Consider the following 27,025-nt stretch of genomic DNA (forward strand, 5'->3'; position numbering starts at 1 on the left):
CGCATGCGCGGGGCTCTTTTAAGCACGGGGCCCGGGGCGGCCGCCCCGTTCGCCCTGCCCTATATCTGCCCCTGCCTATATAGCTATGTTCTTCAATGAGGATCACATTCTCTGCTATACGATAATATGCCTATCTAAATCCTATTTATTCTAGGCAGTAAGGTCTTTAAATAATCACTAATGTATTGTATCATATACACCTTAGAAAGTATCATGTTGCTAGTTTCTCTTTCTTGGGATCATATTTCACACATTGCTACGCTATCGAGTCCTGTCTAGACACTTTTTTCCTGAACTGTGGTTTATAACCTAGGAAATGTTGATGTAAAAATATTTTGCCAGTGAAACCATTCTGTGCCACAAAATATGAGCAAAACACACTGGAAAAAATAAATACCACATTTATAAAGCAGACTCTGGCAAACAAAATAAGAGAGAACTACTAAAACAGAAAGACTTTTTTTGTAAATGCCTCAGGAGGTTGCTGCATGCCCGACACAGTCAGTGCTCAATTTATAGGTAATTGCACATGAAGCAAGATTAATGGATGTACCGATGTTAAAAGGGATTCCACATCCTAAGGAAGCACAAAGTAATTGTCATTCATTCCAAGCCCTACTATCTTAGTACAAAATCACAGCTACCAATAACTATTTTTGTCTTTTTTATATGAAACAATTTTCAGTAAAAGAAGCCTTTGAAACTTTGTACAAGACACCGCCCTGATACAGAAGTACTAGATTCTTTTGCTATATTGTTTTAACTACTTTAGTATTCATGAATGTTACTTCATTTATGCATTCTAGCTAAGCCATAATCTCCTAGCCAGTTATCTGGTAAAAAGGATTTTAAAATAAGATCAGCAATTCCTTTAGGTACATTCCAGTTTATTAGACAGGTTTTGCAAACATCATATGAATGGATTTTTCTTTTTATGATTCCATAAAACATGAGAGGTCTATCAATAAAAACTTACCGTTCCGTGGGGGAATACAGAGTTGACCTTATAATTACAGTACACGTTGTACCTCCTTTATCTGGCACCCTCAGGACCGGACCAGGGAATTTGCTGGACCAGGGGAGGTCCGTGCCAGCCCTTTGGCTGCCAGGCTCTGCTTCAGCAGCAGCAGTGGGACTAGCATTGACCCAGCGGGACTGGTGGCCAAGGGAAGAGGCAAGATAACTGAGGAGTCCTGAAGCTCGGGACCAGGAGTGCAGTCCCATGGGAGTGCACTGAGCCCCACAGCAACCGGGCTGAGCTCCCAAACTCTACTGCTGGCGTCAGGGCTGTGCTCCTGGCCATGGGCTATGCACAAGGGCCACCACTAACTGAGCAAGGAGTGGACACTTGGGGGAACAGACAGGATAGATGTGGGTTCCAGGGGTGCCCCATGGGAACACACCAAGCCCTGCGGCAGCCACCCTGCCATTTTTCCCCGAGCTTGCATTGCACCAGAAGCTCTGGGAGGGCAGAGGAGGAGTTACTGAGCCGAGGGAGGCAGCTTTTTTTCTATGAATGCTCCAGCCCAGGAGCACCAATGGGCATTCCAGACCACAGATGGTGCCGGAGTATGGAAGTTCGGACCATAGAGGTTGAATCTGTAAACACCTACAGCAACCTTTTTCATGTGCAAAAGTTTGAAATCAGATTGTTAGCACTTCCTCCAGAGCATTAGATGATAGTATAGGTCTTTCTGAACTAGAGGTTGGCAAACCCAGTGAAAATCAATTTTAAATGTTAACACAAATATATGGAGAATCCTAACCTTAACTCAATTCCTCCCTGCAGTCTAGCACTTGGGATCCCAGAACCCAGTGATCCTCTGACCCATCAGGCACAGCATGATGCTATTTGACTTATTACTATGATGCTGAATTGGAACCTGCAAGAGTTTCAATTCAATTCAAGAGGCAGGAAATTCCGCTGATTAAGGTGGGTTCAGATTCCCAGCTGACCCCCTTACTCAGCCATTTTCAGTGGCTTTAAAGGGCTTTCTAGGCCAGGGTACTGTAGGCATACTGAACATTAGGCGTAATGATTTTTTTTTCTAGCTGTGAGCAATGATCAGGGTTTGCTGAAAATAGCACTTGAACATTTTTGCAGTCATGGTTTCCAGCCACATTATAGGACAAAGCAGAATCAGTGAGTTAGACAAAGCAAGTCCATAAAGTTACATAATCCAGTGACCTGAATGCAAACTGACATATGGCTCCTTTTGTATTTTTTTAAAGCTGTCTTCACAAAGGAGAGAAGCAGCTCTGGTATAAGGTGGCAGTGCAGGTAGCTTTGCAGTCACTCAGTCCTTTAGCATGGCAAGCAGCAATAGACTTCAATTGTGATCCAGCAATCACTGTAAATGTCAGTTTTGAATGAGCAGATCATTTGGGTCATTATCCTCTTGCAGTAACACAATTATATATATTCTTTCAATAAAAACTCACAGTTCAATGGGGAATACAGAGATGACCTATCATTTCAGGACACCTCCCTGGTCTGGCACCCTTAGAACCTGACCGGGAAATTTGCTGGACCAATATATAACCTGCAATTTCCTGTAAATTTCTGAATTTCCTTTATAACATCCCTATAATATTTAGACATGTTTATAGGTCCATAGTCAAAATTAATTAGCAGCTGAATCAAGATCTCAGCCCAGGAAGGATGTTTTAAGAAGGAAATTTGAAGAAATATCTGTATGGTAATTTTGAATACAAGAGAAACAAAAGAATTAAAATCTCAGTAGGTTTTTATGCTCTCTTCAATCTAAAAATATTTTAAGGGGGAAAGATAGTTTATGGTCTATTAACCATTTGAAAAGAAATTGATACATATATTATATCCAGAAGGATATCTAACTTGCAATAGCAGTAACTACTTTTCAGTATTTGATGGACTAGCAAAGCAGTTTTGTCTAGTAAACAGAGAAACTAGTAGATAGGGAATTGGGATTCCTGGATTCTGTTCCTAGGCTATACTGCTCCCAAGCTATGTGACCTGTGGTAAGTCATTTAACCTCATTGTGGTTCATTATACCCCTCTGTAAAGGGGACTGTCACTGTGTTTCGTGGCATGAGGAGTGGAAAGTGTAAATAAAAGTCTGTATCCAAGCTCTGGGTACATTGCACACTGCTCGCATGATTTTTGTGGCAAGATGTGGTTACAGCATGCAACTGAGGGTGAGTAAAAATAACAGAGGATATTAATAGCAATGCATAGAGGCAGTAAAAGCCACATGCTTGTGACTTTCACCAGCATACAGAAAGCAACTTGAGTTTCTGGCTTCTTATTCTTTCATGATTGCAATTAATATATGTAACTAATTAGATCTGATGATATGCAAACAGTTCAAAAGCGACATATGGAATCTACTTTGCTGCAGCAGCAGAGGATTTAAAATGGAAGATGGATTAATATCTGTTTTCTTCCAAAAAGTGCAATGAGATTTTTAATGAATATAACAGTCAGGTCATCTGTTTATTTCACATCCAAAGATGGCACCTGACATTCTGCATTGCGGCCTCCAACACTATGCCCAAGTATGATTTCAGAACTGCAGCGAATCCGACAGTGAAGGAGTACCTGTGTACTAGGGTGCTTGATGCTCTGTTGACACAATAAACTAAAACTAGGATACAGGATAAATAGCCAATGAGAGAAACGCCTATTGTAATAAAAAAAAATGCAATCTGTATTAAAGAAGTCCTGCTTGTGATTGCCAGCTTCCTGGAAAATGTTCGGATTGCCAATAGAGAAACAGGAAGTGGTAATGGAATTCAAATATGATACAATAGCTTAATATTGACAAAATGTCAGTGCATAAATTGGGGATTGGACTGGTGTATGTGCAGAGAGTGATGGCGGCGCACAGAAGAATAAATGGGTTATGAAGGTGAAATGGCACAAATAATAAAAAGCATTGTGCTGTTTTACAGGCAGGGGAAAAACCATTTTCTGCATAATAACTTATGGAGAATTTGGCAGCAGAAATTATATTTTTATGATAATTTAACAACTCTCTCTGAAAACTCAATTGAAAAAAAATCCATGGGATAGAACCATGCAGTTTCATGAGCCATACAGGGTTATGTGTGTCTATGTCTTTCTCGTAAATAATATCATTCCAGTCCTAGCTCTAAAACACGAAACTGTAATAGTCATATTAGGGACTGATCCATTTTAACTTTGCTCCCCTGGAATCTTTACCAGGCTGGTGTGCTATGCAGGCCCCAGGTTTTAAGCAGCCATTTCATTCCCGAGAACAAAGTCTCTGCTTTTTCCTATCTGGGTTGTCTGAAGCACCATAGTTCTCTTGGGAATGTCAGATAGGACTCTACCAAACATAATGAAGAGGTGCAGGGCATTTGATGGAAGAGATGAATCTGTCAGCCACAAAAACCAGGAACCAAAAATGGCCTAAGGATTCCACTAAGAATAGCAGTTGAGTAAGAGAGTGTACATTTATCCCTCTCTTCAGCTGAGTTGAACTCTGCCTTAGAAGTTCTGAATTGTCCAAAGAACGTGACTAGGAGAAATTTTAACTTAGCAACCATGTTGTATAAAAAATATTGTTTAAAGAAAAAGCATAGAACAGAGTTTGTCTAAATTTCAAGGCTCCTAATGAGATAAGAGTTGTAGCAACAAAACTAAGTGTAACAAAATGAGATGAGGTTTTCCTACATGGGACAACTGGATACTTTGTTTTTATTACTCAGTTGGAGTAAATTGAGGACCAATACTTTTGGAGACGTCAGCATCATGATCACATCCATATCTCTCTCTCTCTTCTCTCAGCTTTCTTTATCCAGAAAGTTGTTCTGACTAGACATGAAAGAGAGAGCAAGGATATTGTTACCTTTGTGGCTGTGCCTTCAGAAACTCCTGAGATGTACACCTAAGATTCTTGCCGTTTCCCTACCTAACATGTAAATTCCCAAACTAATTTTATTTCTCCTATGTCTTTTTTTAATCTTCTATATTTTGCTTTCCTTACTGAATCTACCTTAACCAACCAGGTCAAATCTAACCTAGCAACACTGCTGTGATCAGTTCGGCATGCTAAAAATAATGCTATGCCTTATCTGTGTTTTTCCAGTAGCTGAAAAAGCTTTATTTTCCTCTCTTTTGCTATTCTCTCCTCTCTCCCTCTAGCTATATACTGTAGCAGACAGGATCACACTATAATAATAGAAGTTGAGAACCTGAAATCTCCCATGCCATCCAAAACTGACTCTTCCTCTTGACAAAGATATTTGATGGCATTTGAGATATTGTCTCACAGTTTCCATTTACAAAGAGAGGGGCTAAGGCAAACTTAACAATTTGTTTTTAGTTCAAAATGTGTTAACTTTTTTGTGTGTAACAGATAGTAAAAGAGTGTTTAATTTGGTATAGAACAAGCAAACTTTATCTCTATCAGCAAAAACGTTGATTATAGATCAGTGCTTACAGAAATCTGCATAGCACATGCTAGGTGTAGCACAGGTTGCAGGAGAGAAGAGTTTGGCGAAGGCACCAAGTGCTCAGTTTGTATGCACATGGCCAGACTAGTTCTCTTAATGAAGAACTAATTTAATTTTAGAAACATGGAATCTTCTCATATTAATACCCAGCATATGGTACATGAAAGAATCCTAATGTTGTAACAGGAAAAGGCTATCTTAAAATTATTATTTGCTAAAACCTCATTTTTAATGGGTGGATTGGCTGGGAATGATTCCCAATTAATAAGCCCTACAGCGTGTTGGGTGAGAGAATTCCTGTTGCCTTCCCCTTCTTCGGTCAGCCCTGCAACTATTAATTACTTTCTTTTCCTCTCTCTCTCTCTTAAAAAAAGAAAAAAGTTTGATTTAACCAGGTGTCATAGTTTTCTGCCAGCAGCCATGCCATGCAAGTGGGTTACTCCAATCTAGAATTAGATTATCTCCTGTTGACCTCACATTGCCGGTGAGATAAGCAAAGGGACAGAAAGTTCAGAGAAGTAGAGCATGGAAATAGGGGTGCTCACTGATATATGTCCTCTCTTTCCTTCCTCCCCCTACCCCCGGATGCTCTGAAAAGCTCTTGGCTGCAGAAAAGTTTTATATTTTAGAGAGCTGACCAATTTACCTTCCAACCTTGTCTACCACAATATCAGAATGTTCCACCTTCCAAAGCTTACGCCTCCTGAAAAAGCACACGCTTTTTTTTTTTTGGCTTGGGTGAAACCCTTAAACATTTACAAATAGATCATTTGTATTACTTTTTAATGTATTGTGGGAGCTTACTCTGGTTTTTATAAGAGTAAATATGAATTACTGTATTCATTTCTTGTATTAAGACTGATTGCATCTTGAAGTTGTTTCTCAGCATTGGACTTTACTCTTTAAACAAAAAGGTATGTGGTAATTATTAAGGCTGTATTGTCAGCTTCTGCAGAGATAACCAGGATGATGAGCTCAAGATGACTTAGTTCAACAAACCTCCTTCAAAGCAGTCAAACTATGAGGAAGCTGGTTTGTATTATTTGAACACTGTAATTGACTACTTCAGAAAGAACTTCCTACTGAAAGTTTAGTCTGGGGAGTAAAGTTTCTTATACTATAAAGACCCTCTTAGTTTGGAGCTTGGTGGATAGCTAGTCAGTATTTTTGTGAGGTTCTGTGTATTTTAAAGGAAAATGGTTCAAATAGTGTGGAGCAACAGCTAGTCCATTGATTTAAGGTTGCATTCTACTTTCCTTTGTAAGCCCAATATTACCTCTTCCCTGCTAAAATATGCAGTTACATCCTTTCATCTGAAATTTTGGTATATGTAACCCATTGGATACTTTTGGGACCAACTCAAAGGTAATAGGATATCTATTTTAAAGATATAGGACATAAAAAATAGGTATTAATGCTTTCTTATTTGTCATATCCGAGAGATTTCTAATTATGTTAATTGAGGTGAGATGGAAAAGTATATCTTAAAAGTTATTATTAAGTATCAAGCAAAGACTGTCTGAAGGAATGTTAAAGTTCCTGTTATGTCCTTAGATATGACGGTGATATAAATAGCTACGTAGAGAGACTGTTCGGGGGTTCTGGTAAGACGAAGGATGATTTCAAGAATGTGATAAGCTTGCCATCCTGCTTGAAGAGCTTAAAGAATCCCAGTATCCAACTGCACGCTCCTACAAATTTTGGGCCAAGTCAATCAATACCTTGAGTATCTCAGTGTTGGGCATTAATATGTAAGGAAAGGCTACTTTCAGCATTTTCAAAAATGTCTAAAATGTATTGGTGTCACAGGGATAAATAGTAATGCTCATGATTGAGCTTTGGCACTGTTCCAGGTTCAGTCCAAAATCAAGGCATTCTGGGGTTTATTGTTAGTTGGGTGACTAAAGGTTGGGAAGCAATGCATCTTGGGGGAAAATGGCAGAAATATACAATTTTGTCATTTTAGAGAGAATCAAAGGTAATAGGGCAAGCTATTGCCTATTGGGGGTTTTGAAAAAGCTGGAGAATGTCTTATAAAGACAACAAAGAGTTAGGTAAAGTATGCTGAGGAAAAGTTGATATTGTGGCCTAGAAAGCCAGAGGCTCTGTGGGAGGATAGAGAAAGACCTTAAATGAGTAGGTGAAATCCATTCTTCAGGTGAATCATCTAAAGAAATCCATTGTTTGTGGTTTCCCACCAAAAGGCTGTGAAAAGTCAAATAATAGGTTGATCGGGAGGATGAAAATTTGTCTGGGTGAAGGATTATTTGTGAGCCTCTAAACCAGCAAAGGGAGGTTTAAAGACTTCTTTTGGACTTCTATTTTGTTGGACTCTTCTTGCCTCAGGAGGAATGAAGTATATTTAGTTAAGCCAGAAACCTAGACTAGTCTACAAAAGAGGGGGAAACTGAGGCAGTAGCTACATTTGCTACTGAAGAGGTAAGCTTCTGCTACCCGTTATTTATCAGTTTCCTCTTCTTTGGTGTTCTGTACAATAGCACTCATGTTACTAAATCAGCCATCAGATTAATTAAATCTGGAGTTTTAAATGTACCACATTACATCTAAAATTCTCTAAAATATTTCTAAAATAGTTTTCCATTAAAACATGTGGGATAACAGAACACATGAGCAGATGATGTGGTACTGTAAAGGCTATACTAGCACTCATGGTTTTGCCTCTTCTCGTTAATTTGGTATTAATCAGAATAATAATCAGATTAATAATTTGTATCTCTCTGCAAAGGCAAAGGTAAATAGAATTTTCATTTGGTTGGGAGATTCCCATGTTATACTATTACCTCAAAGAGAGTCATATTGCCTTTGTAGCTGTCGTTCTTATATCAGGTTTATATATACATTTGTCTTGATGACACCCCATTCTCTTACTATTGAATGCTAATATCATGTAAATTACCCAGAAGAGTCCTGTTGCTTTGTTTCTGATGAAACAGCAACAAAAGTCAACCTTGTGAGGAGCATAAGTCATTTAGAACAGGGATTTCAGTGTTGTGATTTCTTAAACTGCCTTAATTGCACATCCACCTTCCTTCAGGTTTTAATGTGTTTGCTTCTCAGAGACAAAGCACATAGTAACTTATCTTACAGCACCACCTGAATGTACTTCATTTGTTCTGTATCTCGCTACCTTTGTATTCAGATAAGCCTTATTAGTTCTCAGATATCTAGGTTTGTGCAGATGCTTGAAGCAAACTAAATTAATAAAATTCAGGAGGGTGGTTTTCAAATGAATCTTGAAAGCAAATCCAAATAGGAATCAGGCTCACAAATATGCAGAGACCATTCTGAAAAGAATACATTGCTTCTGTTGCTGATTTTCAGATATATATTGTCCTCTATTTTATTACATACCATCTCACCATTTTGCGGCTCCAGCATTCTATAAATAGAACATTACAAGGGTTGAGGATCTTGTTTTTACAACCAAGGCTACAAGATTCCTTTAGTGTACAATGTCACCCAATGTAATACATGTATAATGTTGTTGTTTTATGTTGGATAGCTGTAGAAGTGCAGATTTTAATTCAAAAAAGAGAAAAAATGAAAGATAATTAGAGAAGATTCTGCCTAAAAAAAAAGGGAGAGAAGAAGGTATTGAGACCATAACCAATGGTGAACAGAGAATATGGACCCCCAAGGGTTTGGTTGTACAGGTTGAATCTCTCTAGTCTGGCACACTCTGGTCCAGCAACATCTGTGGTCCGGCATGATTTTAGTTAGCCAGATGCCCACTTTTCATGGGCGTGGCCAAGTTTCTGGTGGTCCCATAAAGTTTGTTTGCATCCACCAGTCCTGGCTCTCAGTTTTCTGTGCTATTATTTAGCTCTAATTTACCCCTAAATATATTTGAAGAGATCAATATCAGTGGAAGTGTTAGTAATGCTGCTAAACAATATTGACCTCCCGTGGTTAGGCGAATTCTCTGATTTAGCACCCACAGGTCCTAAAGATGCTGGACTAGAGAGGTTCAACCTGTATCAGTTATTAGTTGCTTCATTAATATACAGGCAGTCCCCGACGTTGGATCCGCAGTTACGAACGGGGCTTTTCTCGCCCCGGAGGACACGGACTGCGGGACCTCCGCCCGTGTACTCCGGGGCGAGAAAAGTTGCTCCGCGTCTCCCTGGTCTGCAGACCAGGAAGACGCAGAGCAAAGCCACGGAGGGGTTCGGGCAGCGGGGCAGTCCAGACGCGCCTGGGCTGTCCCGCTGCCGGCTTCCCCCGAGCAGCGGCTGAATCTGGAAGCCAGTTCCGACTTACATACAAATTCAACTTAAGAACAAACCTATAGTCCCTATCTTGTACGTAACCCGGGGACTGCCTGTATAAGACCTCTTTATAAACCTCTCATAAATATTTAAAGTAGCATTTAAAGGTCTCTCATGAACCCATGCATTCTGCAGAATCTATGTACAATGAAGGATTCAGCCTCAAATATCACTTGCCCCCCAAATGGAGGAGTCAATTGCACAGGCAGTGGTGTTCTGGCCCTGGTAAATATCCTAGGCAGCAACAGATTGCACAATTGTGATCTATACAGAAGAAGGGAAGGAGAGAGGCAGGCTTGAAACCAGGGAATGGTTGGAATATGGGTAGGTCCAGAAGGGCCACATCATCCTCTCACCAGCCATGTGGAAACTATCCAAAAAAGGTGTAATTCAAGCTAAACTTGGATAGCTTTTGGTTTGACAGAATTCTTTTATGGGGAAGCAACCTCGTGCTCTTATTCTGAGACTTTAAGGCCAGATGCGACCTCCTAATCATCTGGTCTGACCTCCTGTACATGGCAGGCCATGAACTTCATTCACCCACTCCTGTAATGTGCCCTGTATCTCTCACTGAATTACTGAAGTCCTCAAATCATGGTTTAAAGACTTCAAGTTAAAGAGAATCCACCATTTGCTCTAATTTAAACTTGCAAGTGACTTGTGGCCCATGCCCCATCTTGCAGAGGAAAATGAAAATCCCCAGGGTCTCAGCCAATCAGATGTGGGTGGGGACAATTTCTTCTGATTATAGGTATTTGTAGGTTGTGTAATGTTGTGTATTCAGAATTCCTCTTATGTTCTGAACATATTAATAATGCCCAGTTAGTTGTGTGTAAGTAGAGGAGATTGATCAGGCTTGTTACTAAGCCTGTCTTTGCAGATATGTCACTCTGGCACTTGAAAGATTGAGGATGTTTAAAGGCCCTAAAAGGAATGTACTGTTGAAAAAAAGTGAGTTGTATAAAGTATTTTACTATACAAAGCAAAACTCCAATAACATTCTGCTGTATCCAAAATTATGGAAAACACTGTTAGTAATCAAGTTTTAAAAAAAAGAGCTTCACAGTGAGAGTCTAGTTTAAATAATTAGCTAAAACTTTACTGTAGCTGGTTAATTAAATCCCTATTCAGCAATTGCACTGAAGTACTAAAAAAAACAAACTGCATGAAGCCATTCATCTAATTAAATCATGCTCCTAACAGTGTTTAATTCCAAAAAATGTTTACAGTTTATTTAATATGTCACCATCCAAAATGTGGTAAAATTACAAGCCAGGGTTGTTTTTTCCAGTGTCAATTATATCATTTAGTCATTGCATGGATAGGATAATGATTCTTTCTCTCTACTGCATAGAATCTGAAGCGTGTGGCAGAGACATGGATGGATGAGTTTGCAGAGTACGTTTACCAGCGGCGGCCTGAATACAGGCATCTCTCAACAGGTGATATCTCAGCCCAGAAGGAGCTACGCAAGCACCTTAAGTGCAAGGACTTCAAGTGGTTCATGGCTGCAGTGGCATGGGATGTCCCTAAATATTACCCCCCTGTGGAACCTCCACCTGCTGCATGGGGGGAGGTAAGGCAAATATATATAGTCTTGTTGGAAAAATTGCACTGGCTTTTTACATCTTCCATCTTAAAGGTGACACACACAAGATTTTTTTCCCCTCTTTGATTATGATTTGTAAAGAAAGGTTGACTTTAGTATATATTTTTCTGTGTTTTTAAAATAACTTTATAAATATCAGTATTATCAATTCTAGTCTTCCCTGGATTTGTTATAGGAGTTCTTAGGGCTCTCAGATTATAAAGCCTTACACCTGAATTGAAGGAATGAAGGCTGTTCATCTGGAACAAAGATTTTTGATTAAATATCCTAAGCCTCCAGAGATCCCTATGCCAAAATATTCTCTAGAAGGGGAGACCAGCCAGTTTTTGATCCCCTTTTCTTCAGAACATTTTAAAGTAAACCAATTTCTTCACAACTTGTAGTAGGTTTTTAAAAACCATCTCAGATTATAATCCCTTAGGCCTTCACAGTCTTTACCCACCCCACCCCCACCCCCAAACTATAGTACTTCAAAGTACTTCATGGTGTCAGTGTCCTGATATATGCATACTCCTGCCACCAATATAGTCCCTCGGTTTTGTTTTTTCTCATTAACATTTTGTTTCATAAACTACATACAAGCTGTTTATACCCAGAGGCAATAGAAAATTAACAGAATAAGGCAGGAAAGACCAAATTTCAATAACTTCCCCATGTCCTCCATCAACACCCACACTGACACATACCTCTACAATTGCAGGACTTTGAACACGTGATATTTTACCTTGCTATATTGTACAATCCTCACTCAAGATTCCAGAGAGTCAAAAAGAACCATATTCAGAACTTTGGAATTCAGATATCCATGCTTTACATGGAGTTATCAATACACATTTTATATGATTGTTACACTGTCTTAAGTGGCTTGTGACTGCCAACCCACAGAACAGTCAAAAAGCAGGGCAGACAACCCAAAAATTGTAGAAGGTTCTATAGTTAGATTTCACTTACACAGTAATTAATGTCAACTCTTGGATCACTCTATCGGTCTTACCATGAATTCACAGATAGTCCTTTGGGGCTCTCTTGTCTATCTAGCCACCCAGGCAAGGTGGATTTAGTGATAAATAGTCACTTACATGAAAAATCACAACATATTCTGGTTACTCCCATTCCCAAGGGACCAGTCAGTTACCCTTAGATCTTGGACCTTAGATCTCACACCAAAGACAACCCTGGTAGCCAATTATAGAATAAACTAAGGATTTATTAACTATCAATATGAAATTAGAATTAGTTATAGGTTACAGCATGCAAATACATTTCTATCTACGTTTGAAAGGTGACAGTTGTAGTAATCTGTCACCTCTAAATGTCTTTCAGGGCTAACCCTTTCCAAGTAGCGTGGAGATCTCTTTACTTAGGTTTTGGACTCTTTGCCCCTTAGGGTGCATCTATACTGCAGGGCTTAACTCAAAATAAGATACACAAATTGAGCTACGTCAATTGATTATCTTATTTCTAAATAGGGAGCATCTACACAGCACTTATTTCAAGATAGAGCACTCTTCCTCCAATTTCCCTTACTCCTCATACAATGAGGGTTACAGGAGTTGGAAGAAGTGCTCCAGTTTGACAGTATTTTGACACTATTTTGAAATAACTGCCTGCTATGTAGACACAAACTAAGTTATTTTGGTATAGTGCTAGTTATTTCGAAATAGTGTTGCAGTGTAGACATGCTGTGTTAGAGTCCAGACAGCATGAAAGAAAGATTGTTTCTTGTATTAGGTATTTTTATCCTCTCTGTTCCAGAGTCCAAACTTATAGGTTGAGTTATGCATCAGTCTCTCCTTCCTAGAAGGAGTTAAGAATGCAATCAACAAAATCTCTGTCCTTTGATGCGACACAATATGTCATTTGCCCCCAGTAGACCATAGATGAGCACTTCACTTTAATCAATGCTTCTTTTCCTTTTTGGTGAGGTACACAACTGCAAAGGATTACAGTGCAAACACTATAATGTTATAGCATGGGCTGCAAAGATTATAAGTGAGATAAATAGTTGCACCATTCTACCAGCATTTCATAAAATCTAAACAGATCTTTAGCAACTTAACATGTAATACCTATTTTGATAGTAGTAACACACAATAATCAAGAGTCGTTTCCAGCTGTGCATTTGTAGATATTCAGGGAAGGTCTTGGCATGAGCTGGCATCTGGTCTGCCAGCATCTCAATGAAATAAGCTGTATTTAATATTAATCATAGGACAGCTTTATCTCTCTTGCTATATAAAAAAATGTATTGTGGGACTAGTGACATAACAACATCACTGTGCATCAGCCCCAACCTCCCACAGCCTCTGCAGAGTCAGAAGGAGAAGTAGCGGCCATGGCTCACATTCCCCCCGCTCCCTCCTCGGGGGGTGCCCTGTGCTCCCTGCTGGCCCCCAGCTCCAGCTCCACTGCTTTGTCCAGGTCTGGGGTCTCGATGCTCCACAACCCAGAGGGGAACTGCTGCCGCCGCTTGCCTCAGGCCGCTGCCTGCCTCACACTCCAACATTGTGGCTGCCCCCGTCCCACAAGATTAGAGGGTCAGCGCCAGCTTCTTGCAGGTCGGGTTGGAGGAAAAAGTCCTGAGGCTGTGCACAGGAGCTGGCTCATGGGGAAGCGTGAGCGCTGCTCCTTCCCTCCCCGCTGCAGCAAACGTGCACTTCCCCTCCAGCTGGATCCAGCACGGAGCCTCGGTGCTTTCTCCTCTGCTCCCTCCCCACAGAAAGCCAGTGCTAGCCCTCTAATATTATGGGATGGGGCAGCAACCACGAGGCTGGAGTGCCAGGCAGGCAAGGCATGCGGTGGTTCCCCACTGGATTGCGGAGCGTCGGGACCCCGGACCTGGAAATAGAACTGGAGTTGGAGGCAGCTTCCCCATTGGAGTAGCAGGAAAAGTCTCTAGTGCTGGGGAGTGGTGTACGGATTCGTGATGCAAAAAAAAATAGGTGCTTCCCCATCCCCTCATGCCCAGGCACCCCTAACGCCTCACCGCCCCTCCCCCCCTTACCCGCTGCAGCCCCAGACTGCTTCTTCCCTCTCCTTCCTGGCCAGATACTCTGTCCCCAGCCTGCTCCTGACCCCTCCTCTCGGCCATACACCCTGCCCAATCAGGGCCCAGCCCCCATATGACCATAGAGAGGGCTGGTGGCAGCCTCCCTCCTGCTGCAGCATGGGTAGGAGGGGAGGCCACGATCCAGCTGTGGCAGGCAGACAGATGGGGGATTGGCGAGCGTAGTGGGCAGGAAGCGCAGCCCCCTAGTATGCATAGAATGTTCTATCAAAAATACCCCCAGGCCCAGTCTCTCCCATTCCCCCCAAAATATGTTCCATCTGTAAACTAACCTGAGTTGAATTTTTTTCCTGCTACTCTAATTTATTGATGTATTTATTTTTGAGGATTTTCCCCCATTCCTGGAAAATTTTAATTAATTCATCAGTGCTTGCAGAGACCTGGAGCAAATGTAAAGACAAATAACTCTTATAGCTAGAAATTGAAAAGACGAAAACAGACTGCTCCTTATGACTTTAGCAGAATCAAGCAGCCAAAGAAATCTCAATGGCTGTACACATCAAGAATCCTTTCTGGGACACCTGTGCCAAGAGGAACTGTCATTCACTGCCTTCTCCACTTACGCTTGGAAAGGATTTATATTTTCTTGTCTCTGCGTGTCTGAGCCAGGGTAAACAATAACATGCTCAGACAATCTCTGGCTCCAACATCTAACTAGTGAATGATGTGTGTAGCCTTCTTTTTGCAACCTCTCCTCCTTTTTGCAAACACCTCTGGTGGGAGTTTGACTGGTAAATGTGTTAGCAAACTCTATTTGTGATAGAAAAGAGGTAAATTAAGCAAACACCTTATCATCCTAACTGTTGCCTGATCTTTGGGAATTAATTGTGCCACTGGCATTGGTAGTTGAAGAATATGTGCTCCATTTGATATTGTACTCTGAAATGCATGCAAAATGGCAGTTACATAATGGAGAGATTTATAATCTGGGAGAGATTTAGATTAGTGAGCATATTACCTTTTAGCCCAGATACAAAACTAATAGTAATACCATTTTTACTGCTACCATGGTAAAAATGTAAATTAAAAGAACTTAGTTCCATCTTTGTGACTGGATTGTCAAGTATGAGCTACCAGTTGAAGGGTAGGTATGTCTATTATCCATTAAATAGGGCATAAAAACTTCTTTCTGTTAAAAGAAATGTAATTTCATGCAGTGCTGGTACTTGAAGTCTTGTCCAGTGAAGTAAAAAATGGTGACTGGGGTGAGTGAGATTTGTCATGAGATTGATTGTATAGTTTTAAATCTTACATTCTAAGCACTTAGGGCCCAAAGAGTATTTACAATCATTTCAAACTTTTAACACTGTCTGTGGGAATATATTTTTAAAAAGATGAATCATAAATGGTGACTATGAGTCAATTTGTTCTGGTCTTTATAGGCTTGTTTTTAAGATCATCCCTTTTCCTGATCCAAAATGTAAATGTTAAGCTTTGACTCTATTCTGCTATAGCACTTATTCAATATTCAGTAGTCTCACTGACATTGCACTCATGTTCAGTCGTGTGACCTGAATCCACACCTTCCTGGCCTCTACTGAAAATTCATGGATTTGATAGAACTACTTTACAACAGAGATGGGAAATCTCAGAAGTGAAGCATTCTGAAATAAAACCAAATAATCTGCGTGAAAAAGCATCAGTCATAAGACTGACTAACTCTCTTCTCTCTGAAAGAGACAGATGTCTTTTAAGAAGTGTCAGCTTTATATCCTTAATGACTGTGTCAACCACAACCCATCAGTTTGTCATATATACATTGTACAAAAGCAATATAACATTCCCCTCCCCCCCATTACATACTACAGTTTCCACACCACTCAAATTTTCTCATCAGAGTTAGTGTCAACCTGTGATCCACAGTCCCCTACTTTCTCTATTTCATTCAGGCTGTGCTTGACTTCTTTTAACCTGGCCTTTCCCTTTTTATGTTTCACACAAAGAACAGGACCTTTTAAGTTACTGCTTATCAGTTAATATGAAAGGAGGCTCGTTGCTAGGCATTCAGTCTGTAGATTCTGATGTCTGACAGATTATTTAAGAACATATTGCACTCTTACACTAATAAATGTAGTAAACCCAGTGTAAGTGCTGCTTGCTCAAAAGACAAAGGGTGAAGAGTGGCATTCCCATTTTTGCACCCAAGCGAATGCTGCTAATGTTCTCTAGAGCACTTTTGTATTCAGGGCACTAAACCACTTTGTGTGAAAAGCATTCTGTAAATTGGTAGCAATTGGAAGCCTCTTATGATGATGCATTGTATTGCCGTGATCCTAATAACAGAGTCAGGGCACCATCTTGGCTATTCAAGGGCAATACATCAGTTGAACAGATTATTAAATTGAACAGTAGTTCTGACAGGATATGTAGTTCGTTTCATGTACTGGAGATAACATGAACACCTTGTTTGAGAACTCTGTTTGAATCATTTCCTGAATGCTAGACATGCCTTTGCAGTTATTAAATGTCATTAAACTGGTATTATTCCACAGTACCACACAGAGTTGTTTTTAGATTAAGGTTACACATTGAGAAGAGCCCTGATATTTATTTTTATTTTGCAGTAGATGTTTTTTGTGATCTTCAATGCACAAAATTTGCCGTAGGGACTGCCTATCCCTTTGACTCACCACAACACTTCCCTTCATCAGGAACACTTAAGCATTCTGGGTGAAATTATGGCTCCAGTGAAGTCACTGGGAACTTTGCCATTGACTTCAGTGGAGCCAGGACTTCACTCTGTCTCAAGTGAAATGCCTGAGGGCTGAAAGCTAAGCATTGCTTTCAGTGTCTGAAAGGGATATTAGTTTAGTAATATAATTGTCTGTATTTTTAACTAATCAAAAGCAGGACTTGTCACTATGTGTGCATTAACAATGAAGGTCTTGAGGCACCTTCACGACTGACAGATTTATTGGAGTATAAGCCTTCATAGGTAAAACCCACTTCATCAGATGAATTGGAGTAGAAATTACAGAGGCCTGGGTATAAACAAGAACAACAAAAGAAGTTATTGAAGTGTAGGACTAGTAGTAGTGAGGCTAATCAAGTCAGGTGGATGTGTCCCATTTGCAGCATTTGATGTAGGGATGTAAGAGAGTAGTTGAGTCCTCGACTGACTACCCGATAAGCCTAGGCTTACTCAACTACTATACTTGCATTCTCTCCCCCCTTCCAGAGGACCCAGGATGAGCCAGCTGCCCTGAGCCACAGCTCTGCTCTCTGCCCATCCCACGCGCCGGGCTGGCACCATTCTCCCGGGAGCCCTGCTCACACACGGCAGGCAGGGAAAGGGCCAGGGCTGCACGGCTCTGGGCCAGGAGCTGAGGACCAAAGCCCGGGTGGGTGGAGCACAGTGGCTAGGCGAGCTCAACGCTCTCAGGCTGGGCTCAGGGAGATACAGGTTCGGTGCATTGGCCGAGCTGGCAGCGCTCCGCAGGTGTGTCTCCCATGGCAAGCCTGGCCGATGATGCTGGCAACGCTGTGCAGAGCCCTGGGCTGGACTGGCAGCACTTGGGGCTCTGTGTGGTCTGGGCAGATGGAGGCAACACTTCTGGCTGGTCTGGGTGCTTGGGGAGCCCAGCTGTGCCCTACGGGCACCTGGAAGGACACTCCAGCAGTTGAGCTGGTGTGGTTGGGCTTGCTGCTCGGCTGGAGTGAGCCCAGGCTGGGCGCTGAGCACTGTACACCAGTGGCAGCATCCCACTGGGCTCACAGGCAGGGACTGGAGCTCACCAGTCACCGGAACTTTGTCCCAGGTGGGCGCTCAGTGGCTCACCCCGGGTGTGCCAAAACCTGAAGGGTCAGAACAGGGTGAGCAGCTGAGGGCCAAGTGGGACTCACACGGCCCAGCCTCTACTGTCTGCCTGCCCTGGCCCTGCAATTCCCAGCTGGGCTCTGCCCATCTGCTGCCCGGCCCATGCAGTGCCTGGCTGCCGCTACCTGGTGCATTAGGTACCTATTGTGTAGCCCCTGCTAGGAAGAGACCTTGCCCCAAAATGGCTTTGGCTTCTCTCTTCGGGGCTAGAGGCATGAATAGGCAGGTCAAGTGCCCCTCTGCCAACCCAGCACTGCCTACTTGGAGCCTGGCCAGCCCAGCCCGGGTTGCCACAGCCCTTCGGCTTCCTCCCTCGGCTCCAGGATGTGAGCAGCAGGCAGGCACTTGCTGAGGCTCCCCCAAGCTTCCAGCGACTGGACAGCAAAATGGGAGGGGGGTTGGTTAAATAGGATGTACTGGGAAGCCACATCACAAATAAAACTCACTCATGAGCTGCCTCTTGCCAAGCTTGCCCAGCGTATTCTGTTGTCCTTGGGGATGGCCGCAGACAGAGGTTGCTGGACCTGGCGCGAGTTGGGACTGAGCCGGCTTACACTGGGTCTACGAGCTACGCTCACTGTGGCTCTGCAATTTAATTGTAGTAAGAGCTATGCAGGCAGGCAGCCCAGATCTTACTACATTTAAACTGCAGAGCTGCAGCAGGGGTAGCTCCCGGAGGCTTCCAACCCTATTGATTAATCGTGTAGTCAATAGAATTTCTACACGATTAGCTGATTACTCATTTCTTAACATCCCTAATTTGATGTGGAGATGTGACTTATCAAGAGAGGGGAAAATGCTTTTGTGGTAAGTTAACCAATTAAGATCCTTATTCAGACCTTAATTGTGTTGAATTTGCAAATGAACTCCAGTTCAGCTGTCTCCCTTTGTAATCAGGTTTTAAAGTTCTTTTGCAGAAGGATGGCTACTTTTAAATCCATTACTGAATTTCCAGGGAGGTTAAAATGTTCTGCTACAAGTTTAAAAGTATTACTTTTCCTGATTTCTGATTTGTCCATTTATCCTTTGGCTGGTGCAGAGCAAGGATATTAAATATTGGTTAATTTACTAGTTGAGTAGTCGATGGAATTTCCCCAGTGGGTCTCTTATACATTTCAAAGGAGGAATGCGGAATGCCACATGCAGCCTGGGGCCAGCCCCCAGTGAGGCTCTTGTGTATTTCAAAGCGGAAGGGCCCTCATGGAGCCCAGGGTCAGCGGGGACCCCAGGCTCCATGTTGCGCTGCTGATTTGAAATGTCACGCGGAGCCCGGGTAACCAGCTGACCGCGGGTTCCACACGGCATTTCCTCAGAACCTGGGGTCAGCTGGGCACTCCCTAGCTGATCCCGGGTTCCACAGAAATGCCGCACGGAGCCTGGGATCAGCTGGGGAGTCCCCAGCTGACCTCGGCCCCCACATGGCAACTGCCACTTTATAATGTTGCCTTGGCATTTCAAAGTGGCAGTACTGCACAGCTGATCCCCAATTCAGCTGTGCAGCGCCGCCGCTTTGAAAGTACCCCCTTTTCCTCCCCCCCTTTGCTGCCTCTATCTGATAGAGACAGCAAGGGGGGAATTGACTAGTCAACTGACTATCCGATAAGCATTTGCTTATCGGATAGTCGACTAGTCCTTAACATCCTTAGCGCAGAGACTGTCTGGTTTGGCCACTATACGTGGCAGAGGGGCATTGCTGGCACTTGCTGGCATATATCATGTTATCTCTAACGTGGCTACCTCTCTGTGACTGCATTGGAGGTTCAGTTTATCTCAGTAACATCTTTTTATGCTAATTAATTGCAAATTTCCTCAAAGGGACAAAAGTTTTCATGTTAAAAGAAAAGATAAAAGAAATGTAATGAGTGACTACCTAGTTGTCATTATGTTGTCATTTTTAAGCATGAGACACACTGATTTTGTATATTATCAATTCTAAATTTACCCAATGGGGGCATGGGTAAAGCCTTTAAGAAAAGATTTTCATATCTGCTTTGGGGATTGTATAGTACAAATACAATTGGCTTTCCTGGTATTCTGAGCTTCTAAATCCCTTAGTCATTTAAGAAAATCCCCCTCTTTTAGTTTCACTCTTGTCAGGAAGATTTGGTTCCACTAGGAATTGCGGCAGCAATTTGCACAATGTGCTTTAGCTATGGCTGTCAGCATGTGTTTTTGAGCAGCCTGGGTCTTCATGATGAGCAATTACAGATGATGCCCTCTCTCTTGTAATGTCCCCAGCCACACCAATCAGAAGTGCATTGTCACTGAATCTCCCAGGAAAGAGATCACATGAGTTCTCTTCATTGTTAATCAGAAAGTAAAAATATTCAATAAATCAGCTTCTGTGTGTGGAGGTTGTGGCAAAAACACAGTAGTTGCCTCTCTCTGCGCTCCTGATCACTTTTTAAAAATGGCTGCACTATGCAGTGGGACTCTGCAGTCTCATCCTTCTCTTCCTCTCTGTGCCTGGGTCCATTCTCCAAATAAGTTCCCTCTAGTTTAGAAGACCGTGCTGTTAAATTCCTGCACAGAGTCTGCTGAATTCATAGCTGCAGTCCTGTCCCAGGGATTCACAGAACAGTGATTTCCAATTTCTGTTCCCTTCTGGTAGGAGCTGCTTTGAGAGTGCACAAGCCATTTAAAACTCCCTAAGCATTGATGAACATAAGGAGTGACAAAGAGGAACTACTCAAGTAGGACTTGGGTGGACTGTGAATCAAATCAGGGCAGAGACAGACAAGAGCTTGCAAAGAGGCAGACAAAGAAGCTTTTCCTCCTTTGAGAAATATTTTCTGACAATTATGGTTAGAAATAATTGATGGTTTTCATGAAAGGGACTACAAATTTTTAAAATTCATAAAGATTGTGGTTTCCTTTATAATAAATCTTCTTGGAAAGAATTTGTTTTTAAAAATAGCATTTTTGCAGATCAGAATGTTTTTTAACTTATACATCAAAATGTGCATAGTAAGGAAAACGTGTAATTGCTTCCACACGCTGCCTCATCCATTCATTTTCAACCCATACACCACCACCCAAATCAGGCTAAAAAGAGAAATTCTTATTTAATTTTCTTTAGCATAAGAGGTCAAAATATAAAGGAAAAAATCCTCTAAACACCCTTATTATTGAATAGTCTTCTACTGAACTGATTTGGCTTGTTCCAACATTCAGGAAGTAAATATGCCTTGAGCTTTCACAACATATTTAAATATATTTAGCCCCTTTAAGTTTGTTCAGTTAGTTTTTTATGTGTATTACCCATTCAAAGCCTCGACTAACGCAATGATTTACTTAAAATACAGGCTTCCACTGGTGCATCATCCTTCAAGTCAGCTTTCTCTATAAAGTGGAAGATTTTTTTATAAATGTCCTACCCATTGGTTTAAAGTGTCATTGTAATTCCTCCCATTGATTCAGAGAAATGGGAAAATGCTTTAATTAAATATTCAAAACTCAAGATTATAAAAATTGAGCAGTCTAATATTTGATAAAGAACCCAATAGTAGTTCGTAGTGGAGCTGGCAGTTTTGACATTCTCTGACAAAAATATTTTGCATTTACATTTTTCTCATTTTATGTAGGTTCCCAAAGAGCAAGTACGTTTATCAGTAATTGTGCTTGATATTGGTTTTTGAATAGCTAACAGACTAATATCAGTAGTTTCTGACAGGTATAGTGCAGAAGATTAGCAAAGGATTATGCATCCTTATTCCTCACTTGTAAGGCCTGCAGGAATTAAATGTCTTGCCTCTACAGTCTCCCACAACACCATTCTGGCTAATGTTTCAGATTGTTTTGTGTCATTTCCATCCTTCCATGATTCCTTCTAGGTATGGCATGACCTCACTTTCCAGGGTTCCAAGTCCACTCATCCTGATGAAATTCTTCCTAGCAATTGTCTACAGAGACCTATCTTGTTAATAAGTCTTGTTAATACGTATTAGCTGCTAATTGTTAAAATCCTAGTTTAGACAAGTTGTAGCATTCACATATTAATTGGTCAAGGAAAACCACGTAGATACCCCAGTAGGCTCCCGAGGAGCTGGTGACTGCTCTTAATGGCCTATACGCTTAGGATATGTCTGTATTGCAATAAATTCTGTGTCTTGGAACCTGGGTCAATTAACTTTAACTTGCAAGGCGAAGAATTGCAGTTTAGACATTCAGGCTTGAGTTGGAGCTTAGACTTTGAGACCCTATCCTCATATATGACTCCAGCTCAAATGATTACACCACAGTTTTTAGCCCCACCATAGGCACCAACTCCATGTGTATTCCATGGGGGAACATGGTGGGTGCTGAGTATCCGCTGGTATTCAGCACCCCCTTTCTTCTCAGCACCTCCTGCCATCAGCTGTTCCATGGCACGCTGGAAGAATGTGAGGGTGTGGGGGAGGGAAATCAAGGGTGGAGCACACTCAGGGAGGGGGAAGGAAGAAGCAGAGAAAGGGGTGGGATTTGGGGGAAGAAGTGGAGTGTGGATGGTGAGCCGGGGGGTTGAGCAACCCCCACCAAATTAGAAGGTTGACAGCACCGAGCCCCAAAGCTCTGAGTCAGTCAGCTGACTTGGGCCAGCCAGAGCCATGCCTGAAGTTCTTTTATTTCTGGATAGATAGTCCTTTTAAGTACAAGGAGCTGGAGTCTGTAAGAGCAAAAGGTCCTCTTAGTAAATACTTCCTTCCCCCACCCCAATGCAAGTGCAGCAAGGAAAGCAGGGAGAGCCAGGGCTTGCAAGTCCCCTAACCCCCCTATCTCCTCCCCTTCACTCTTCTAGCATAGGGACCTTTTATGAGGGGTTATGCTGCATGAAGCTCTCTTGCATTCTTCGCTAGTGTTTGTGTCCCATAGTGCACTGTGATGGTGTTTCAGAATATTGTTGCACATTGAAGCATAAATACAATGTTTGCAGTGTTTTCTGGATGTCATCATTGTTTCCCATTACATTAAATTCTAACATGGAGGATTTTAAAGGGCAGATGCTAAAAAAGCTTCAATCAAGTATTCAATTCTGTATCTACCTTTTTGCCCAGACAAAACCTTTGAGTGCTTGCTTTTTTCAGCATATTCAGCTGTGTATACAGGTAATAGAAATTGGAGGTGAACAAATGGGCTTTGCATATAACTCATTCTATCTTTTAAAAAACAACGAGGAGTCTAACAAGGACTCCTCGTTGTTTTTGCAGATACAGACTAACATGACTACCCCTCTGAGACATTCTATCTTTTGTATGCATGACTATTAGAACCTGCCTCTATATATATGTATGAGGCAGCTCAATAATTGCATATGTACAAATGAGAACAACTTTTTGAAAATTTAGACTTGCCATTTTTTCAGTAGCTTTAAATGGAAGCCTGCTAACTTAGAAATGCATATTAGCCTGTTACTGGAAATGAGGGGCGCAGATGCATACTTCCTTCATCAAGAAAAAACAACAAAGCCTCAAGCTGTCTGAGACTTCCTGCTTTCCTCACCTACTGTTGTACAAAAGAATTTTGTAGGCTTTGTAGGCAGCATGGTGCTGATTCTCTGTAGAATATTCCCTGCAGTTCTGACAGCAGTTTGAATGGATCCATTCAGTTTCTAACAAAGGCAAAGGCTGCACAGAGGCACCACCAAGCAGCAGTATGAGCCCAATTGAAACATTTTTACTATCAAACCCTACCCAATACCCAAATAAAATGATGCTCTCATCCAGGCAAGGAAAGATATGGGAGGGACAGACCCACAGAACAATGCAGAACACAGAGAAGCAAATGCTGAAGAGCATTTCATTAGTAGAAAGACAGGGAAAGAGAGAGGCCTGAGCCGATAGGAATTGCAAACAATGAGCTTAAGGAAACATGAAAAGTTAAAACATTCTCTAGAAAAGTGTATGACAGATTAAATCTGTCCCTTAAATGTAGGAGACTAAAGTAAGAAAATACTCCCAGCAGACAAAAATATGAAAACCCTACCAATACCATAAGGCTTTAAGTGAAATATGGAAGTAAGTATTTATTTTACTGTTTGTGAGTAGGGGTCCATGGGTCCAACTCCTGAGGGCAGTTCTTACTGGAAATACCAAGGTCAGGGCAGGCTGCAAAAGGGAGGCAGATACTCCCCCCACTGATAGGTAACACTGACGTTAAGACGTTAAGACTCCCCAGCTAGTCACAAACTGTGCTTCTGATCTCGCACAGTAATTATCAAGAAGCCAAAAAGAAATCACACAGCTCCCTTTTATTTCATTTCAGTTCTCTGACTACCAGTCAACACGTAGATCCGGTACAATGAGAAGTTATTTTAAAACTTTGTTTACATGCGCAAAATGTTCTTCTGACCCCCAAAAGGCTCAGCCACATACCAAACCATTCTAGGTTTGGATCTTACCCACAATACCATGCTGCCAGGTAATCCTTTCATGTCTAAAACAAAATGTTTTATTATAAAGAAAAAAGAAAGAACAAAAGAGATGTTAAATGATAAAAGTTGTATACATACAAAGACCATACGCATCAGCTTCCTAGCAGTATTAGGAAGTTTGGTGGCTTGATTGTCCCTCTGGAACACATCCTTAGCTTGGCCATCAAGCATGCTAGGCAGTGCATTACCAAACTGTCAGAGTATCACCCAGAAGCACAGCACAAGTTTTGTAATATAGATATACTTACATAACCATAACCCAAAATACAAAGGGTGATACAAACATATGCATGAGATACAAATCTATGCAGCTATATGCTTAGTGTTACATCATAAGCAACTGAAGAGAAAGTGACAGATCATAACATTTTTGTATATATCTTACATGGCATATCTGGCATAACTGACTTCCATTCTATAATATTTATATTCAAAATGTCCTTCTAATGTCCCCCAAATTCCATATTGCATCACAGTGTTAACACTGTTCCATAGCTTCTCTGGTTTAGTTGGTGTCTATGTTGTGAGTATATAATGTGAAGATAGGACCATTAATAAAACAGTAATTTTCAATAGTGCAGTTACTCTTTACTTGAACTAAAGGGTGGAAATAATCACAGAGGGATCTGAATGAGGCAACAGTCAAAATGATATTTGAAATTGATTTTTAACTTAAGTTTTATTACCTTGAAAAATTGGAATTAAAATGTTTTCCCAATCTTGCTAGTTTGTGGTTTTTTCCTAGAGCATGTGAAATGAAGGCAGAGTTTTGGCAATCTGGCTGACATTTTCAGCTATAGAAGCCTTTTTCAGTTAACAAATCTTTCTGTTAACAAGCCTCAGTCTTACACAATTACTCCTAAAGGCATTCTGCCCTCAAAATATAAAAATTCTGTGCACGGTATTTTAAAATTCTGCATATTTGTGTCAAAATAATACAATATAATCAATCTGATTTCAATTATTTATTTTGGTTATTTAAAATAAAATGCAATGGATGGAGAAAGGGAGTGGGGAACACTGGAGAAAATCACCAAATCCTCTGTGTCTTATAGTAATGTACATAGTATTGATCCTTAACTTCTAGTCATTAGTCAGCAAGTCTGTGTAGCCATATGCTTAGTGTTATACCATAGGCAACGGAAAAGCTAGTGAGGGCTGGGGATTCAAACTCATAATTTATACTGGCTACTGACAATCTCCAGAATGCACAGCAGCAAAACAGTTCATGGAGCCTGTTTTGATAGGAAATGTTTTCAGTGCAAAATTTAGGTCAGATCATCACTAAAGCACTGTGAGCATTGATAAGGCCATATTGTTCTTTACCACTCTGGCAATGTAAAGGAATCTTAACATTTTTACATGTTTTATAATCCAGAAGCAATTCCCTAAGAACAATTAGAACAATTCACTAAGCGGGCAGGCTGCTACCTTCCACTCTGCCTGAGGAAACAGAGCCTATCCCTGTGCATATGCATGGCCATGGTTGAGCTGGGTGTCAGGGAACAGGGGGAACCTGTCTGTTGCTGCTGACTCAGGAGTGAGTGTTGCTGACAGCAGCTACTGCTGTCTGAAAAAATGTTCAGGCTCCTGAGTGCTCTATTTAGAGATAGTGCTCCCCTGCCACTTCCACACACACACTTCCCTCCTCCTTTCCCCCAACACACACACTTGCATACCAAGCCAAACCCTGACATGGCATCCCTGCTGAGCCAGGAGTAGCTAAAGGGATGTGGGAAGGAAGTCTCTCTAGAGCCACAAGTTGAGTGCCAGGCACCACAAGCCACAGTAGCAGTACAGACATAAGGGTGTATTGTAATTTAATATATTTGAAAAAGTAGAAAATATTTATAAAATTAAATACATTGTACTCCACTATTGTTTAACAGTGCCATTCAAACTGATTGTGACAATTTTTAATCTTAAATTAATCACGATTATTTTAATAGCCTGACAGCCTGGGTAAACATATATATGAGCAGCCATACCTCTGGTTTCTGATTGAAACAAGACTGAATCAAATCTCAACATCCTTATCCTCACATGCATATTCTGCAACCTGATATATAATGTGAAATCTTGCTGCTTGGTTTTTACAGATTCGAAATGTGGCAGCCAGTCTCTGTGTGGACAGTAAACATGGGGCCACAGGGACGGAACTGAGGCTAGACATATGTGTAAAGGACGGCTCAGAACGGACGTGGTCACATGAACAGGTATTCTAATAACAAAGAAAAAAATTGGAAAATTATTACTTCTCCTCCTCAGACCCTAAAGACATTTCTGAGGCTTTCTCCTCTTCCTAAGCACAGTGTGGAATTTCTTTGTAATCTATTGTTGGCCTTCATAGCTTTTACAAAGCAAACCTTAATAT

At 41.3% G+C, this 27,025-nt stretch overlaps 1 protein-coding gene across 5 annotated transcripts in view; it reads left to right on the forward strand.

Annotated features, from left to right (window-relative positions):
• GALNTL6 (polypeptide N-acetylgalactosaminyltransferase like 6) overlaps window positions 1-27,025 on the forward strand; it is an 837,664-nt gene that overhangs the window by 781,566 nt on the left and 29,073 nt on the right. For all 5 annotated transcript variants that reach the window (XM_075930207.1, XM_075930204.1, XM_075930205.1 and 2 more), the window contains 2 exons: window positions 11,104-11,325; window positions 26,751-26,867. In XM_075930207.1, coding sequence (XP_075786322.1) covers window positions 11,104-11,325; window positions 26,751-26,867 — 339 coding nt within the window. The remainder of the gene's footprint in view (window positions 1-11,103; window positions 11,326-26,750; window positions 26,868-27,025) is intronic.

Source organism: Pelodiscus sinensis, chromosome 5 (genome assembly GCF_049634645.1).
Source record: "Pelodiscus sinensis isolate JC-2024 chromosome 5, ASM4963464v1, whole genome shotgun sequence".
NCBI lineage: Eukaryota > Metazoa > Chordata > Testudines > Trionychidae > Pelodiscus > Pelodiscus sinensis.